The sequence below is a fragment of the Podarcis tiliguerta genome (genome assembly GCF_965153285.1).
Source record: "Podarcis tiliguerta genome assembly, chromosome: 3".
NCBI classification, from domain to species: domain Eukaryota; kingdom Metazoa; phylum Chordata; class Lepidosauria; order Squamata; family Lacertidae; genus Podarcis; species Podarcis tiliguerta.
Window position 1 is genome coordinate 83,188,958 of NC_139536.1, and position 18,004 is coordinate 83,206,961.

At 42.0% G+C, this 18,004-nt stretch overlaps 1 protein-coding gene across 6 annotated transcripts in view; it reads right to left on the reverse strand.

The window, feature by feature from the left end:
• The window catches only part of COL19A1 (collagen type XIX alpha 1 chain), a 178,937-nt gene extending 163,994 nt beyond the window's left edge, over positions 1-14,943 (reverse strand). Inside the window, exons 1-2 of one of the 6 annotated variants that reach the window (XM_083431524.1) lie at positions 14,647-14,838; positions 4,165-4,288 (exon numbers count right to left, since the gene is read on the reverse strand). In XM_083431524.1, the coding sequence (XP_083287650.1) occupies positions 4,165-4,252 (88 nt within the window). In that variant the 5' untranslated portion in view covers positions 4,253-4,288; positions 14,647-14,838. Of the gene's footprint in view, positions 1-4,164; positions 4,289-5,158; positions 5,245-11,802; positions 11,934-12,331; positions 12,384-14,646 lie in introns of those variants that run through there. The other 5 variants (XM_083431520.1, XM_083431522.1, XM_083431521.1 and 2 more) reach the window with 5 other exon arrangements.
• Between the last annotated feature and the right edge of the window lie 3,061 nt (positions 14,944-18,004).

An 18,004-nucleotide genomic window follows, 5' to 3' on the forward strand; every position in this document is an offset into this window, starting at 1 on the left:
CCTAGTTGCAACTGATCTCTTTTCTCTTTCCTATACATTTTCTCTGTTAATCTATCTTTCTGCTTTTCCTCTTTTAAAAAATCACCCTAAACAACAATGGCAACAAGAGAACTGTAGGACTGCTACAACAAACCAATTAAAAACTGCAAGACTGGGGAACATTTTTGCAAACTTAAGTGGTGTTTGAATCAAAATTCACATGTCTAAAATTCTGACCGGAAGCTAATATATTGCTAATATGCTCTTTGTCAGAAATCTAGGATTCCATAGAGAAGTTACTGAGACCTTCAGAATCTCTATAGTTAGAACTGCAACACAATCATGGCCTCCCCTAAAGAATTATGAGAGCTGTAGTTTGTTAAGAGTGCTGAGAGTTTTTAGGAAACCCTTCATTACCATTCCCAGCATGCTTAACAAACTACAGCTCCAAGGAAGTAGTATAAGGGTGCTTCAAAGGTATGGTGTGGATGTGACCCTGAATTAGTCCCTACCATTCACAGCAACGAACCAGCTAAGCATAGTCATCATGACTAACAGCACATGCCCATGGAAGTTTGCTCCAAAGTAAGCCCCACTGTGTTCAATGGTATTTACTTCCAGGTAAGGATGCAAAGGACATCAGCACATACCACTGAAATCAACAGATTTAAGTAAGTTGCACCTACTATCTTCCATTGATTTCAATGGAACGTGCAACCCAATCTTATTTATGCCTACTCGGTAATACATCTCACTTAGTTCAATGGGATGTATTTGGACATAAATGTGCACAGGATTGCAGCCTCAGTCCATCAAGACTAAGGGCATGCCCACACTTCCGTTTGCCCTATGATTTCTAGGCAAAGGTCTGAGAAGTCTTTCATTTGTCCTGCCAATTTCCCCAGGAAAATCCAGTGTTTTATCACTGAATCAGAACGCATATCAATCGGGTTTTCTGTGGATTGATGCTACAGGCCAAAAGAAAAACCCCTCGGAAGTGTAGATAGGGCCCATCTGTAGGAAGATTAGGATCGTAGTAGAATGATGCCCATAATAGGAATTTGGAACACACAGCAATAATCACTAAGGATTCTTTAAAAAACTGACTTGTGTACAATTAAAATGTATAAATTAGCACTTAAAACTCTTTATGGCCCTGCCAACAGAGAAATCCTATGACTCCAGTGAAAACATAAATGTTCCTAAACAACCTTAATCCCTGAAAAGTCAACGGATAAAACAATTACAAGAAATAACTCATTTTTAGTCTAACACATGGCTGTTGACAGCTCCGTGAGCTTCAGTATTGTAACACAACCCTCTCTTTTAGATTTGTTAGATTTTATTTTTAGAAGTAATCACTTCCCTCCAGTAAATGGCTCTTATACCAGCAGTTCTGCACCAGCGAAAACTGAAGGGGAACATTGCTATGAACCAAAAAGCTATCGGCATATGCCCAGGCAGGCTGCTGCAAGCGTAACCAGCATAATCTGCCGCTCTGCAACATCTCTTCTTCTCCCCCAACCCCATCCCCAGCCTTGCCATTTCCTTAATTAATACAATATTAGCTAATTAAATGAAGTCATTCCCCAGGCTCATTCTGGATACTAAGCAGAAAGCAAACCTTACTTCTTCCTTCATAACAGCCCACACATGTAATCTCTCTCTTTTCTTTAGCGTGAGTAATTGCCTTCATATTTCAGTATATGCCACTTTAAAAATCAAGGTTAATTGGGAGCTTTCTGTGAAGCTCCAAGTGTTCTGAGAATCATTTCAATGCAATTAGACCATTGTGTGCGATGTGTAAGAGTCTCAATCCAAAACAGCCATGGACCCAAGGAGAAACAAACTCAGCAATATAGGATCATCTAAGATTCTAAGGTATGAGGAGGCATCAGGGATGGGACAGAGACATATGGGGATCCTATGGAAACAGACTCAAAAGGAAATCCAAAGGTGTATAGAGTTCACTTTTCACTGAATAGTGGTGCAAAAAGAGAACTTTAGTAGAATGAGGTGCTTAGAGATTTAGCTCTCCTTTGATATGCCTACTTCAGCAGTTTCTCTTGGCATAAATAACTTTGACTCTTTTCATTATTTTATGCTGAACCAGAAACAGTTTGCCTCTCAAACCTCCATCCTCTGCATTTTGGCTCAAAAACCTGTAGATACTTTAAGGCCTATGTTACGGTGGACAGCAGAAATGGGGAAGGTGCGGGGTGTCAATATTGTTTTTAGATATTTTTGTTTATAGTGAAGGGTCCCTATTCAGCATCAGTGGTGGACTGCTAACTTTCTCTGGTGAATTTTGCCATTCTTCATTTCTGCTAGTGCTGATCACCTGAGACCCTGAAAAACAAATAGCCTGTGCATTCAACCATCCAATTAAGGATATATTGCATCCAGAACTTTGTAACTTCACACCTGAAAAGGGCAAGGGAAGGATATGGTAGGTTCACTGGGTAGTTTGCTTTCCATTTCTCTCAGGAGCTGAGATCAGCGAGTCTTGAGGAGGTTTTGCTGCCTTAAGAGTTTAGGAAAGAGACTGTAATGCAAGGTTTGCTTATCCACAGTTCTTGCTACCCTTCAGCACATTTGTAATCACTTAGCACTTATTACTGGTATTTCAAGATGCTTGGAGGTTCCGCTTAACATTGGACTCCTGCTGGTCTAAGAAAAATAATTCTAAAATATAATTGTTTTAGCATTTCGATGGGATAGCTCATACCTTCCACCTTTTTGTATGGGTTATATGAACAATGTTGCAATCTGAAAATCAATCCCATTTCATTTTTCTATTCAAAAAGTGGTGTTATTTTGTCCACATGTAAATCAGTAAGAGTCTCTCCTACAACATTTGATGTAGATGTCTTAGGACCCAGCTACACTTTTGTTCATCCCGTGATTTAAAGTCATAGGTCAATCTGAAGAAAAGCCGATTGATGTTTGTTCTCATTCAGCAGTAAACAGCAGGTTTTCCTGGAGAAAGCAGCAGAACCAAAACAAAAAGCCCCATTGGACTTGTCACTTGAAATCATGGTGCAAGTGTGGATGTGCCCTCTCTGGGGTCATTCTGAATCATCCCACCTGGTGTTGCAGACTGAGCACCAGTGAACTATCAAAATACGAATGCAGTCTATGGCCAGTCCTCAGAAACTGCCAGGTCAACATTCAATGAAATACAACTAAACCAGCTATTTCTGCAATTACAAAAACTGATTTAATCCTCAGAAGATGACAACTATCTTGATGATTTTAAGAGGCAGATGGTCCAAAAGTTTTGTGAGGGCCAAGGTGAGCAGCGGCAGAGAGATGTATAAGTGGAAGGGCAGCAGGTTTATATGTGTTTTTTGCAAGGGAAAAAAATCAAACAGATGGAAGGAAAAAATAGCAACGCAGCAGAAGTTACAAAGTACTGGTGAAAAGTGTTTCTTCTTCACCTTATATAACTTTTCCTAGGAACCTTTTTTTTTTTTTTTGTCATAGCACATACAAATTATCAGACAAGCACTGATCCAGAGAAAGGCTAGTGAGGTTCCTAAGCACATTTGCTTCTTTGAAGAACAGGCCCATTCATGTCCTTACATTCACTGATTTAAATTGCCAATCTCATTCACAATTGCATGGAAGAAAATTCCATTAAAAGCAATATGACATTCCCATCTAAGTATCGTCAGGATCATGGTGCAGGACATACAGAACCAAGCAAACCAAACTGCACTCATGACTGTGCTCTGTTTCAAAGCCCAGGGCTGGGTTCTTTTTCAATATGTAACTTAAGAAAATGAGGAAGTATCAGTAGCAGCACAACATAACTGTAAACGATTGCAAGCTCATTCCAAATGTAGACTCCTGTGAGTGGACAGGAAATGGAAATATTGCTGTTAGATACCTTGGGGTGGAAACATCTTTTAATAGAGAAGTTTAATTAAATACTTTCCAGATTAGCTTCCAAAGCTCCATTAACCCTCCGTGCATTTCGTTGTACATGCACTTTCCATGTGGTGGTTTTATTATGCAGAGAGTACAACTTTCCACATAGCTGTACCTGCCCTGTTGAACATCTCGAAAAGCCTTCTGTGCCTCTATACTTTGCAAACAACTGGACTATTCTCTCAAAAGCATCAATATCACCCTGACAAAGTTTCTGTGCCTGATTAGAAAGGAAGAGGAATAAAGAAATACCTGTTTTATCAGTGACTGCTATAGAATGAGAGACTGGAAGAAGGATGGCCAACCCAAGCCAAATTATGCAAGATCCAATTGCCTTCATCTCCTCTTGAACACATGTGAACAAATGACCAGAAATCTGAAATGAAAACATTCATGATTAAAAACACTCTTATGATTCCACTGTGGTCAAGCAGGTTGCCTTGTGGATGTCCAGCCTAGACATATCCAGATTTAGACACCAGTGCTCAAATTACAAGGGGCCAAAGAAGACTTGACCTTGCTTATCTGCTGTGACAGGTTCTGTTTTAAGGTTATGTGGAGCATGATTTGGCTAAAATGTGGGGGAAGTTGGGACTTACAAATTTCATTTAAAGCCACTCTACTTCTTCCACTGAAAATTGTTAGGCATGCCTGAGTTCATTGAAATCAGTGGACTCAGGTTCAGATTGTTTATTTTATTATTAGTAATTATATGCTGCCTTTCAAGGCAAAACCCTCACAAGGCCACCTACAAGAAATACAATTAGTTGCGTAAAAGTATAGGATAATTTAGTTTCATGTACATAGCAGAAGTTCTCAGCTGGAGCTATATCTAGACAGGATGGAGGGCTGATGAAATGCTGCTCCGTCTTCCTCTGTGGGTCTCAGGAATTTGCACATGATTTCACCCATACACTTTTGTTTCATGGGTTAAGGGACTAGTACTTGAGAAGCTTCCCCCTATATTTAAAATTAATCATATTTTTTGTGAAGTCTAAAATAAATCACATCAACGAAGCAACCTTCCTCTCTATACTTATCAAACCCTTTAACTACATTGCTGCCAGTTAATATAAAACCTACATAACTATGAATCTTCTAAATATTCCCTTTTTAGATACATATGCATACTGGTACACACGTACATACACACAAACAAATGTAGCAACATACGCATGAGTTATAAGGGGAAAAGAGGCGTATAGACTGTTGAGCCATTAATGTAGTACTATACATACGTACTCACCTGGGGGTAAATCTCATTGACTAAATTCAGTGGGTCTTACTTCCGAATTGAGATGTGTTGTAACATAATTGGTTGGATAATTCCCTGCTACCAGCTAATTACGGTCCAAATCTAAAATTGGAAACCAGCTGTTTGTGTACTTTCCATGAGCATCCCTGATGACCAATACTAATTTTGTAACACACATCCAAGACTGTATAGTAAATCCTTAGTTCATTATTCTGCCAGGGAAATATAGACAATTTCTAGTTGTTGAGAAGCCCATGTTGAGTATAACTGCTGCTCTGAGGAGCCAGTTCTGGTCCTCTCATTAGGCAGGGTGAAGCAGTCACCTCAAGCAGCTGATTTTGGGGTCATAAAAAGATAGAATAATAATAAATTAAGTAACTAACAACTTGCTATCTGCAGAGGCCGAGATGGGGTAGCTGTAGCACTTTCTGCCACAGTTGCAAAAATAACTTGACTGGTCTTGGGTACCAAGGTTGGGAAGGAGTGACTTTTGCTTCTCAGGCAGCCAGATGTCTGGGGCCAGCCCTAGAGTCATAGGTTGTACCTCTTTCTATTGTTGCCTTTGGATAATTTCTGTTTCACAGGCATTTTATTTTTGCCATTTGGGAGCAGAAAATAATTTTATGTTGTGCTGACCAATGACTGCTAGAAATGTTTTAAAATTTGATATGTATTGACTGCATGTTATTTATGCAGGCTCTCTGTAACTTTGCTTACTGAAATAGCCTGTGATTGATGGTAACACAACTGAGGTGAACTTCGTTTTCAATTTTCCATCCCTGAACTATACTTCCTCTCACTTCTGCAAAAATCACAAACAGTTGTGAAGAGAGAGAAGAGTCATCAGTCAAGTACAATGTGTATCATTTATTAGTGTGAAAAAAGCAAGCGCGCGCACACACACAAAGGGTGTTTGCAGGCTAATTTTAGACTTATAAGAAGACAATGAAGAGTACTTCTCAGCTACTTTTTTAGATTGTTGAGTAATAGGTTTTCAGCTATGCTAAGGTCGAATATATTGGTCAAAAGACCACCAAATTATCATGTGTTAGTAATAGCTGATTAGCATTTTTATTTTTGATTATTTTTAGCCTATGATACTTAAAGTTAAACTACATGCACTCTCTATGAGCAGGATGAGTGGAGCAGTCACAATCTCATACTGATGTATCATTCCTATATCTAGATTTCTTTTCCTTTTTTCTTTTTCAGCAGCTTTCATGTCTCAGAAAATATGTAAATGAGGGGGAAAGGACAGTTCCATTTTGGACTGCATAAAAGAAGAATTGAATGTATACAACAAAATATTTTTTGTCATCTATACACAATCAATCATTTCTTCTAAATCACTTATAATGAAAAGAGAATTCAGACTTTAACAGAATATAGTAAAATGAATATAGTAAAATGCAAAAAAAATCCAAATAAGGATGATTATTTATTTACTGTATATGAAAAAGAGTCCAGGTCAAACTATGCAGTAAGTGTAGTATTTTTTTCCACATGAATGTGAAGCATGGAAGACCCCATCCAGATAAAGACAATAGAATGGGGGAAGAATATACACAGACCTAACCCTTTCCTCCCCGCTATGATACCTATTCCGATCCGGGGTTATGGTGGTACACCAACAATTTGCATGGGGGGGGGGGACGGACTTCAACTTTCAACTTCAACCTATGGGAATTGCTGACAAGGGTCCCCCAATCTAGGTCAGGATCACAGTGGGGTAGGAGGGTCAAAACCCCATTGTCCTTGTGCTAGAATCCCAATCTAGATCAGGGCCCCTACACTGGCAATCTGTCTTTTTCTTTAAACTGCATTTAATAGTGAAAGAGTTAATGCAGAGGTTTTCACTCTTTTTGAGTCTACGGCTCCCATAACCAGGAGCCCAGTTATGTCACCACTTGCCTACTGAGCTGGCAGCATCTCGCCCTTTTTCAAACACCTTCCCTTGTGGAGTGTTCCCTCAAACTCCTCTCCCCTTTCCTTGGGAGTCCTCCGGACAGGTGCCGCTGCCGTCCTTGATCTCTGAGCTGTCCCCCCACCCCAAAGAGAGGTGCCTCCCAGAGGCACCATTCGCCTGTGGAGCTTATAGCCAGGGCTGCTACAATAAACAAGAGGACATCAGAGCAGGGAGGGAAGGAAAGAGGGACAGAGGCCAGTGTTGCCCATGGCACCCCTGACCATCCTTCAACCACGGCACACTGGTTGAAAGCCACTGAGTTAATGTATTGTTAGGAGTACGTGGGGAGGGCACAGATCCCCCTAAATTCCTCGATCTAGTAAATGTTAGAATTTATCACTGCTTAAGAGGGTTAAAGAGGGTTAGACTTTAAATTGCTGCACTCAGCTATCCTTGTCCCGTAAACTGCCTGGCAGAGAAGCTACCAAGAGGAACCATCCATAGGTTATCGATGGCCGAGTCACTGACCTAATAAAAGACACAGAGAGAAGCCATCAGCAAGTCTAAGACTATTAGCCCGGTGCTGCGCTCTGGCTGGTTAGCAGAAGACAATGCCAGAGGGGACTTCCAGTTTGCAGTGGGCAATGATGAAAGCTGAAGGCCAATAGATATGGCCTTGTGGAATCTCGCACTGCTCAGAGATTGGGTGGCATGCAGCAGTATCTTCCCATTTGGCCCTCAGTGGGGTAATATAGGCTGCTCCTACTTCAGATCCATTGGTACCATCTATATGTTGTGTTCACGTTAATGATGCCTTTATAAGGCCAACAGCAAGAAGAGGCTGTGGTTGATTCTCACTAAAGTCAGACTCACTAAAAAACAAAAAGGAAGGTAGTTGAGAGATGGCAAAATCGTGCTTGAATCTCATTTGGATAAATGGATTCTAGCAGCATATGCCTAAATTCTATTGCCTTTCTCAAGGAGTTGGAAAGCATTTTTCACACATGACACTCAACACAACTTTCAGACTCTTGCACACTATTTAAGTGCATTTTTCAACTGAATGTACGTTTTAGCCAAAAATATTACATGGGAATCATAGATGCATAAAATACAAAAACCAGTTTAAGATTCTGCAAACAGCTTAAGCCTTATTCCATTTCTTGGTTTTTCTTTTCTGGTTACATGCAGGAAATAAATCTGTCTGTATTTGTATGATTTGATGGAATGTCATTAGAAGATCCTGTGGGAAGCCTCTATAGCTGACTCAGAAGCTGGGTTTTGGATTTATGTTTTCTTTCAGTTTGGTTGACATATTGCTTCTTTGAGAAAATAAATAAATAAAAATATCATTTTTTAAAGGTGGATTTATTGGAATTCTAAGGACCAAAATGACACATTATAGAAAGTGAGCACTCTTTAATCTCCCAACTTTTTTTTACCTGAAAGGTGGGGCCTGCCAATTTGGACAGAACAGCAGGGAAGGGAAACAAGGGTGTCTGGGTCTTTAACCTTTCATTCCAGCCCTATTTTCCTGATCAAAAGCTCACTTTGTATATTGCCCAGAAGGGGAAACAAACAGTACAGGAACAAACAATTTTTTTAAAATCCCTTCATCTGTGCAGCCTTGTTGCTGCATTTCAGTAAAACAAAACAAAACAAAAACCAAAAAAGTGTAGGGAAATAAATTATATTCTCCAGGCATAATGTGTAGTATGACCCTAAGAGGCAATGAATCTCAAGTTCTGAAAACCTTTCTGGCAATCTGCAGATCTTAGGCTACGTACACATTAATGGCTTAAAATACAGTTAGGTGTACTGCAAGTCACATTTGCAAATCACATTGGCACGTTGCTATCCACTAGAGAGAGCAGGGATGTCTTTACCTGATGCACATTACCTGTTCAGTTTCCCCCCAACCCCCCAAAGCCATATTCATGAAGCTGTCATCTGTGCATGCATGGCCATCTGAGTTGTCTCACCTCAGCTTAACTGCAGAGAGAACACGCGTTTCTATTTTCAAAACATGTGGAAGCTCGTTTGAGGAAAAATGCATCCGTTCAGCAGCAGTACTTTTCAAAGAACTACATGATAGACATGGGTTGTGGCTAATGTCATGCGTACTTGATGTCAAACGCCATTGGTGCACACACACTGGAGCAAACAAACAGTAATGGGTACGCAGCCTTAGCTTTCTGTACTAGTTTGCATCATATCTATAGATAGAGATGTTTTTCGTTGCACAAGCCAGGTATAAACATTTTAAATAAATGATGTATTTGTGTGTGTATATATTTTAAAAATAAGTGTCATGCACATTAAAAATTGGAAATCGTCCCACCTTTCCCACAGTATCTTACATTGTAGGTCCTCGGTGTTTCTGTTTGTATGTTTCATTTCAACCTATCCTTGCCCCCTCTATGATTCCTGCAAGCTTGAATTTAAGGCATTATTGAGGGTTATAGCCAATGCTAGTCTTACTCATAGTAGGTCCATTAATATCAGTGGCCCTAAGTTAGACATCTCAATTAATTTCAATGAGTACAAGTAGGACTATTGGATACAACATAGGCACAGCAATCCAAGCTACAGGAAGCCAGGGTAATTCATACCGGGGTAAACTACCCTTAAGAGGGATGCAGGTGGCGCTGTGGTCTAAACCACAGAGCCTAGGATTTGCCAATCAGGTCGGCGGTTTGAATCCCCCAACAGGATGAGCTCCCGTTGCTCGATCCCTGCTCCTGTCAACCTAGCAGTTCAAAAGCACACAGTACAAGTAGATAAATAGGTACTGCTCCAACGGGAAGGTAAACTGTGTTTCTGTGCGCTGCTCTGGTTCACCAGAAGTGGCTTATTCATGCTGGCCACATGACCTGGAAGCTGTACGCCGGCTCCCTCGGTCAGTAAAGCGAGATGAGTGCTGCAACCCTAGAGTCGTCCACGACTGGACCTAACGGTCAGGGGTCCCTTTACCTAAACTACCCTTATTTAAAACTCTATTGGGAAGCAAAGATATTGCCAGCTGAGGCAGCCCAAGCTTAGCAGCGGTAAAACAAGCTTTTAAAATAGAGTTTGACTTAGACCGTTCTTTTTGCCAGTGTAATGTCCGCTAGGTTGCTAGTCACATGAGTGATCTGAAAGGAGTTTTGAATAGGGGTAAGTTTCCCCCTATCCCATCCCTGCTATACCCCTTTGAGGGACTTACCCTTATTTGGACATGCTGGTGTATCTATGGTTGAGACGGGATGAAGACCCTCCACATGCACAGGCAGAGACCTTCTTATTCCAAACTCCTGGTTCCAAACTCCTGGCTCATTCCTGGTGATCTTGGGATTTGTTTTGTTCTCCAAGGGCTTGCTGATATTGACTGGGTGTGCTAAACTCAATGGCAACCCTGACTTTCATGTGGCTATCCATTACAAGGGGCCTGCAAGCATTCCTTGCATAACTGAGCAGAAGAAACTGGGAAGGACATCTGTGTGGCTCCATCTTTATTCACACAAGTTATTGTACTTGATAAGGACAACAAAAGCAGTCACATCACTTGTCTGGAAAACCCACTTGCAGATACTGATTGTTTTTATTGACCCAAGGCAGTGCCGCTCCTTTTTCTAATGCATTTCAATTGCTATTTCTTGCAAGCTGCTTTGGCCAGGCTTGCTTAAATTATCATCTGCCCACCTTCAGGAAGAAGTGTGCATGCAGAACTCACAGGGCATTAGTCCACTGCCATTCTGAAGCTTAATTTCTAAAAGAAAGTGTACTAGAGGCCACACCTAACCAATAGTTTCAAAATGCATCCTATAATTCCTGCCACCTAATCTGCGTGGGAGGTACCTGTGTGATTGCTCACACATGAGCATGGCTGTCAACCTTTTTCAAGCTAGGTTCCTTTGTTTTCAATAACTGTGTTAAGAAAAAAATCAGTAGGTAAATCTTGCATTACAGCATCTTCATGCCAGAGCGATGGAAGAACCTCACCGGTTGAATTTCTGGTTCCATGTCACACAGCTGTTAAAAGTAGATGATTTATGGAATGAACTTGCATTCCTGTTTACTTTCACCCCTTAATTCCAGAGCTGAATCCTACCACTAGAAACAGATTTCAATGGCTATTTTCTTGCTGGCTGCATTCATTCTTAGCTGGGAAGTATTAGGCATAGAGATTCCTGCTGATTTCTCACCTTCCTTTCCCGTGCAGTGCAACCCTCAAGCCAGTGTCTATGCACTGCCCATTCCCACCACCCTTCCGTCTTCCAAAATTGGATTGGAAAAAAATGCTCCATAGCCCAGCTTCTCTCTCTGCCCAAGCTTGGAACTCGCTTCAGAACAGGCCGAGCCACGGCGGGCAGGTGGGCTTGTTCACGTACTTGAGCACCTACCCAGAGTTTCCTGGCAGTTAAGCATTCCTGGCAAATAAGCATTGAGTATCGTAAACTAGGAGGTATTAGCCAACCTTAAAAGCTGGACCACTTTAGACCGCTTGCGCATTTCCTTCATGTAACAGATCCATTACCTGAGATTTCTATAGCACACTGGAGAATACTTGAGCCTTTCTTTCATACATACACACCTGAGAAGGGACCACCAAGCACATATAATGGACCTTTACCTGTGCTTCCTCTCAACCTCACTCCAAAGCAATTTTAGGTGCTTAGCCCACACACACATATGTGAAAGAGCGACTCCTCTCAGAAAACCCTTGCCTGGAGAAGAAAATATCAATTACCTTTAGAGAGGAGGATGTCACGTACGACCTACTTCCTTGCCTGCCTGTGCAAGAAAAGCTCACCTAGGCCTAGTCTACATATGCAGCAGACAAGTAGTAATGAGGGCAAGAAAGAGTGAATGGAATGTATCACTTCAACCTGTGGGAATTTGGAAGGGGGGGATCCCATTTTTAAATATTGTTCTGTGTTTAACCTGCTCCCTCTGGGGGCGGGGAAACAACTTTAGCAAGGAGACAGCCAGCAACTCTGGGAATAGACTAGCCTGGTGTAGTATATACTTAATTGGAGGTAATTTTTACATGAGGAAGCAGCTAAAGATTGCAACGCTCCCCTGCTGCCTGTGAAGTGGTACAGTCCTCTTTAACCCCCTCAGGCTTTTACTGCCTGATTTTGCTATTGCAGGCAGTAGTTTCCTCCAACTCTTCAGCTGGCAGCAGGTACAGTTAAGGCCTTTTTGCCACAGCCTGTTTATTATTTGTACAGCTTTCCAGACGGCTCTATTTATCCTCATATCAGAAAAGTCCTTACCTGCTAATGTTTGTTAGGAGCAAAGGATTTTGATTGAAGCACAGGAGCAAGGCTAGTAAAAAAATATGGCAGCCTTAGATGCAAGTCACATCAGAGTGTGAAGCCAATGCTGCTTATTGTGGCTGCTCCCCTGCTTTCAAAGGCTAATGGGGCTTTGGCATTTCTATTTTAAGCCTTTCACATCCTGATTAACAACACCTAACACCTTTTCCATTGGGAAATGGCATCCTCTAATGCTCTCATCAGAGCCCTTTGAATGTCACAAAGTGAGCACACGTGGTCCAAACTCAGGGCGCTTCCAGCCATGAACTTGCCATGTCAGAAAAGTGTGAGGTGTGTGTGCTTATTCTGGCAACCGAGTGATTGATTTAGGAACCCTTAGAAATATGCAGTTCACAGGTTTGTTTGCTTTAAGCATGACGGGAAGCAAGCAAAACAATGGTTCAATGTAAGTGCATGCCCAAAGCCACCCTGATTTTAAAATATAAGAGAAGCCACTCTTGAGAGAAAACTTCAGAACTGAAGACAGTTCCCCCAGTGGACTAGATCAGATCTGTAGTGAGGATTAACAAAGTGAGGCAGGCTGTAAGATGGGAGGGTAGGGGGAATTGTTATTGCTTTCAAAAGTTACTTTGTTCTTAATAAGCAATGCATTTCATGGTGTATTCATATATTTAAAACATATTACTTTCCCCTATGGCAGGCATGTCCAAAATCCGTCTCAGGGGCCTGCCAGTTGGTTTAATCCGGCCCCTGCGGCAGTCTATTTCCTGGGGTAAAATCCTAAAAAAGCTGAGCGACTTCAATCCTAAAAAAGGTCAACAACTATGGTTGGCCCATTGGTCGGCCCTCACAGCCCTTCACTTCATCAAATCTGGCCCTCTTTGAAAAAAGTTTGGACACCACTGCCGTATGGGAACTGTACTTGCCCCTCACAGATCTACAGTTCCCAGCACACTTAAACTACAATTCCCAGAAGTCTTTGGAGGGGATAGGTGCTTTAAATGTGTGGTGTGTAATGCGACCAGAGTTTAGCGTTGCTCATTATGAGTGACAGTGGTCTAAGCAAAAGCACGAGGGCATTCCGTTATCCGTTTTCCACCACATCACATAACGGTCACAATGGAACCAACCTAAGCACCTCACCACCAGCAAAGGAAATGCACCACCCTTAACCACATCTGGAACCCGCACAGGGAAATATTTATATTTCATTTTTAGAAGTTTATGCAGTGTGGTAGAAAGGGGGAGACTGAGAGTGCCATACCTTGGAACCCACAAAGTGGTTCTTAATCAAGACTTTTAACATGCTTCCCCCCCCCCTTAGCTAATTAAAAAAGCAAATAAATATGGAGCACCTCTGTGTTGCATCCATTTTAGTGGGGCACTTAAGCATGTGCCTAACATCTCTTCCGTTCCAATTAATGGGACTTAAAAGCTGTTAACTTCGGCTACAACATGCCCCGGTTGCTTATGGGATTCTGTATGACAGCAGTATAATATTTAAATAATCGGAAATTGTACAGATATGGAAAGAAACCATCCTACCTCAGAATGCGACTAAATAGGGAATTGAATAGCATCCTTGTTCAGTGTGTGTGTGTGTGTGTTTGGAGAAGAGGGGTTCATTTATAGGGGGTTATGCTCTACCATTCTGCTTACTCAGGTGTGTACCTGGGAGGGGACAACATTCTCTTGGTCCCAAATGCAGGATCTCTAGCAATATTACGAAACAAAATATCCCCGACAGCAAGAGAGAGAAATAGAATCCAGCAAAAAGCAGAAGCACTATAGTTCCTCATGGGAGCTGTGCTGCTTTAGAATTTCAGCATCCCACTATGACTTTCTTTTCCTTCACAATATACACACGCAATTTAGTGCAACGGCCCCTAGAAGACAGAGCAACGCACCCACACCCTCACAGTTATTTCCTTTGGTATATAGGCATTGAACAAAATATACCCACAAGCTTCATTATCACTGCATCAGTTTGTACATGTTAAGCCTTGCATGTGCTTTAAACTGTTCCCTGTGCCATATGGAACAGGGCATTCATTTAAAACCAGCGTATCCGTGCAAAAAGAAAAAGGGAAAAAAGTACCTGTTTTCCCATCACACAGCTACACAGACTGCACAGTGTAACAAGCACAGAATGACAGCTATTGATATACCAGCGCACAATCTATAATACCATTTATATAGAGGGCTCAGTTGTGACACTGTCAAAACCAGAGCAAACCAACCAAGCAGAGCACACGGTACTTTGCAGTGTATACTGGGTGTAAATCAGCTGATCGCAAACAAGAGGCTCTTACCTTTGATTAAGTTCCCCCTCCCCAGAAGCGCAGCAAATGCCTGTACAAAGCTGCTGTAGTTGCCGAGGAGTTGCTGGAGTCTCTAAAGAGTGGGAGAAGGGGACGCAGCTCTGTCCTTATTAGTCTCACACGGTGTGACCCTCCCACTCAGCAAGCACACAGAGAGAATACAACTGTACGGCAGGACAGCCCCCAGCTCTGGCACCAGTTTTTGCAAAAAGAGAGCGAGCGAGCGAGAGAGGGAACACATGCTTAAGAGGTTGCAATGCAAATCTGGTAATAATATTAAAAGGGTTAGGTATGGATTGTCTAAAGCTGTGTCACAGATAAGACTGCCTGGGGTTTGACTGCATGAATGAAAGGGGTGTCTGGTTTCAGCGCACCGACTCTGAAGTACTGTACATGATACGAGCACAACAGCAGGGGAGTAGATTCCGCTCCCCCAGCATGTTAAGTGTAGCCACATCTCATTAATTTTATATACTTTATCATAAATTTAAAATCAACCAACCATGGGAATGCACCTATTTATGGCACCGATGCTGCAGAGAATAGTGGATGGCTGCTGTTTGATTTGCCTTTTTTTTTTTAAAGCTCATCGTATATAAAGCAAGGGTGTTCTTACACTGTAATATCAGCTGTCTGTGATTAAAAAAAACCCTGTGTGACACTCAGCCTTCCTGCTAATTCTCCCTTGAATATGCTAAACTGTGCTTGCTTGGGCCCTGGGAGTGTTCTCATGACAGTTTCTAGCACTGCCTTTAAGGATTTATCTAGAGGATAAAAGGATAGCGAGAAAAAGGGAATGACTGCAGCACAAACTTAGGGAGAAGGGAGGGCAGGCTCTTCACACATGCTGTCTGCACATATTTAAATAAATTTTGTCTTCAAGCTCACCCCGCTCCACCTTCACCACCCTCTCCTGTGCTTTTAACATAATCCTTTCCTCCAAACAAGCACCAGCTACCTTTGACTCCCCTCTGCCCATTTAGAATTGTAGAGTTGGAAGGGACCCTGCGGATCATCTAGTCCAACCTGCATCAATGCAGGAATATGCAGCTGTCCTATATGGGGATCAAACCGGCAACCTTGCCATGATCAGCACCACACTTTAACTACACATCTTTTCTTATCTTTCACACAATGCTGAAATCTGCAATTTAGGTTGTTAGCTCTTTGGGGCAGGGACCCTTCTTTTTGAGGGGGCTTGTGTTATTTACAAGAAAAGCCCCACCAATGATCTCTCTTCTTCCCTTCTTCTCTTTGGTGATCACTCGTAGCCGAGTAAGATTGTCTTCCATAAACACGGTTTTAACAATGAGCCCATAAGTGACTGTGGTGGCCAATTCTAGATCCACACGTCCTTCCACAGCGGGGACATTGATTTCCGGGCGGGAGTTGATCACACTGTGGATTTGCCAAGCGTGCCTTCCTCTTAGCACGTTTCTCCCTTGCATCCTGAGTTCGAGTGTCTTCAAAACTCATGACACCTTTGGTAAAGGCTGTTCTCCAATTGGAGTGCTCGCAGGCAAGTGTTTCCGAGTTGTTGGTGTTTATAGTAATTTTTTTTAGATTTGCCTTGCGACAGTCTTTAAAACATATGCAGAAGTGAACACACAAAAATAGGGGTGGGGGTTTGTTTTTGTCCCCCCCCCCCCCTCTTGATGACCATGCCAACACTCCAATGAATTTTCTCTCTCTTTCTAGTACAGTGGTACCTTGGGTTAAGAACTTAATTCGTTCTGGAGGTCCGTTCTTAACCTGAAACTGTTCTTAACCTGAAGCACCACTTTAGCTAATGGGGCCTCCCGCTGCCACCACGCCGCCACCACACAATTTCTGTTCTCATCCTGAAGCAAAGTTCTTAACCTGAGGTACTATTTCTGGGTTAGCGGAGTCTGTAACCTGAAGTGATTGTCACCTGAAGTGTCTGTAACTCGAGGTACCACTGTAGTAATAATTACTAGAACTTTTGAGTATTCCTTCAAACAGATTGTATTGTAATTCTTACAAAGCAACCCGGTAAGGTAAGTAAGTATTATAATCTCAGTTTTGCAGATTGAGATTGGGGGCTGAGACTGAAAAGAGTGTGGATTATTTGAGGTTATCCGGTGAGTTCACAGCAGAGGTGAGATTTGAACCAGGGATTCCCTGCTTCATAGCTCGTTCTCATAACCACTTTTGCTTCATCAGCTCTCATAGGTAGTTATAATGTTTTGCATAGAGCTACAAGACTTAATGCTATTGGTGGACTACCACCCATGATAGTCAGCCAAATTAGGTATGATGGAGATCTATATGGGATGATGTCATCCTCTATACCTGTTTGTGTGTTACCTGTTGAATATGAAACTGCTAGGTGAGCAGGAGGAAAGAAAGAGATTACTACAGGGAGTTCTATCAGGGAGAAAAGAAGAGACAGCTTCCAAAGTCTGTTTCAGAGGGTACAAGACTTGGGAGTGAGTCATTATTCCAGCATAGGTGGTCCCAAGACCTACCATTGTGCATTCATTATAGGGAAGAGAAAAGCAGAAAGCAATATACTAATTCCCACTCCTCAAATGCTGGAAGCCCTTCTCAACCTTCTCCAATTCTAGCTTCTTAAAAGCATGCCCCCCCCCCCATCTGATAATGATTTTGAAAGGCAAGTAGGAATTGGAGAGGCAACTAACCCTACAGAATGTCATAACAACAGTAGGAGAAATAATTGACCTCAGCTATCCTGAGATGGAACAGGTAACTGTGAAAGAGAACTCGCTTGGTAAACAAAAATGTTAAGACTTGAAAAAGACATAGCATTTGCTTCCAGGAGACCTCTTTAATGAGCATTCACCCTAATTTGCTTGTGGGGAGGTTATATGATATTGCAGCAAACCGTTCTGACTTCAGCCAGCTTTTAATTCTGCAACATGGGCTTGCCAATATATCACTGAATCCCACCCAAAGATAGCAACTGCCTGGAAGCATCCAAGAGCCACAGATACAGTGGATGATTTTGCTTGAATCAGCCTATCATCAACCAAGTGGTGGTCCTAGATTTAAAAATAAGCAGTGCCCAGGACCTGTTGTAAGATCTAAGCATTGTGCTTGAGAATAGTGATTTTTTTAATCGAAAAATGGCAGCCGTCAGTGGGTGATAAGCAACCACCCCACTCTCCGATTTTCTTTCTCTTAAATTTACCAGCACCTGGCCAGGCTATTTTTGTTTTTAGAAGTCAGTGGAAAAGATACACATGACTGTGTGCCACATCTAGTTTGGACCATAGTAACAGGAATAAAGTTGTGTATAGCTATTCCAAGTGAAACCCTCCCCATCAGCCTCTACTGTTGTTTATCCATAAGGACCCTTGTATGTGCA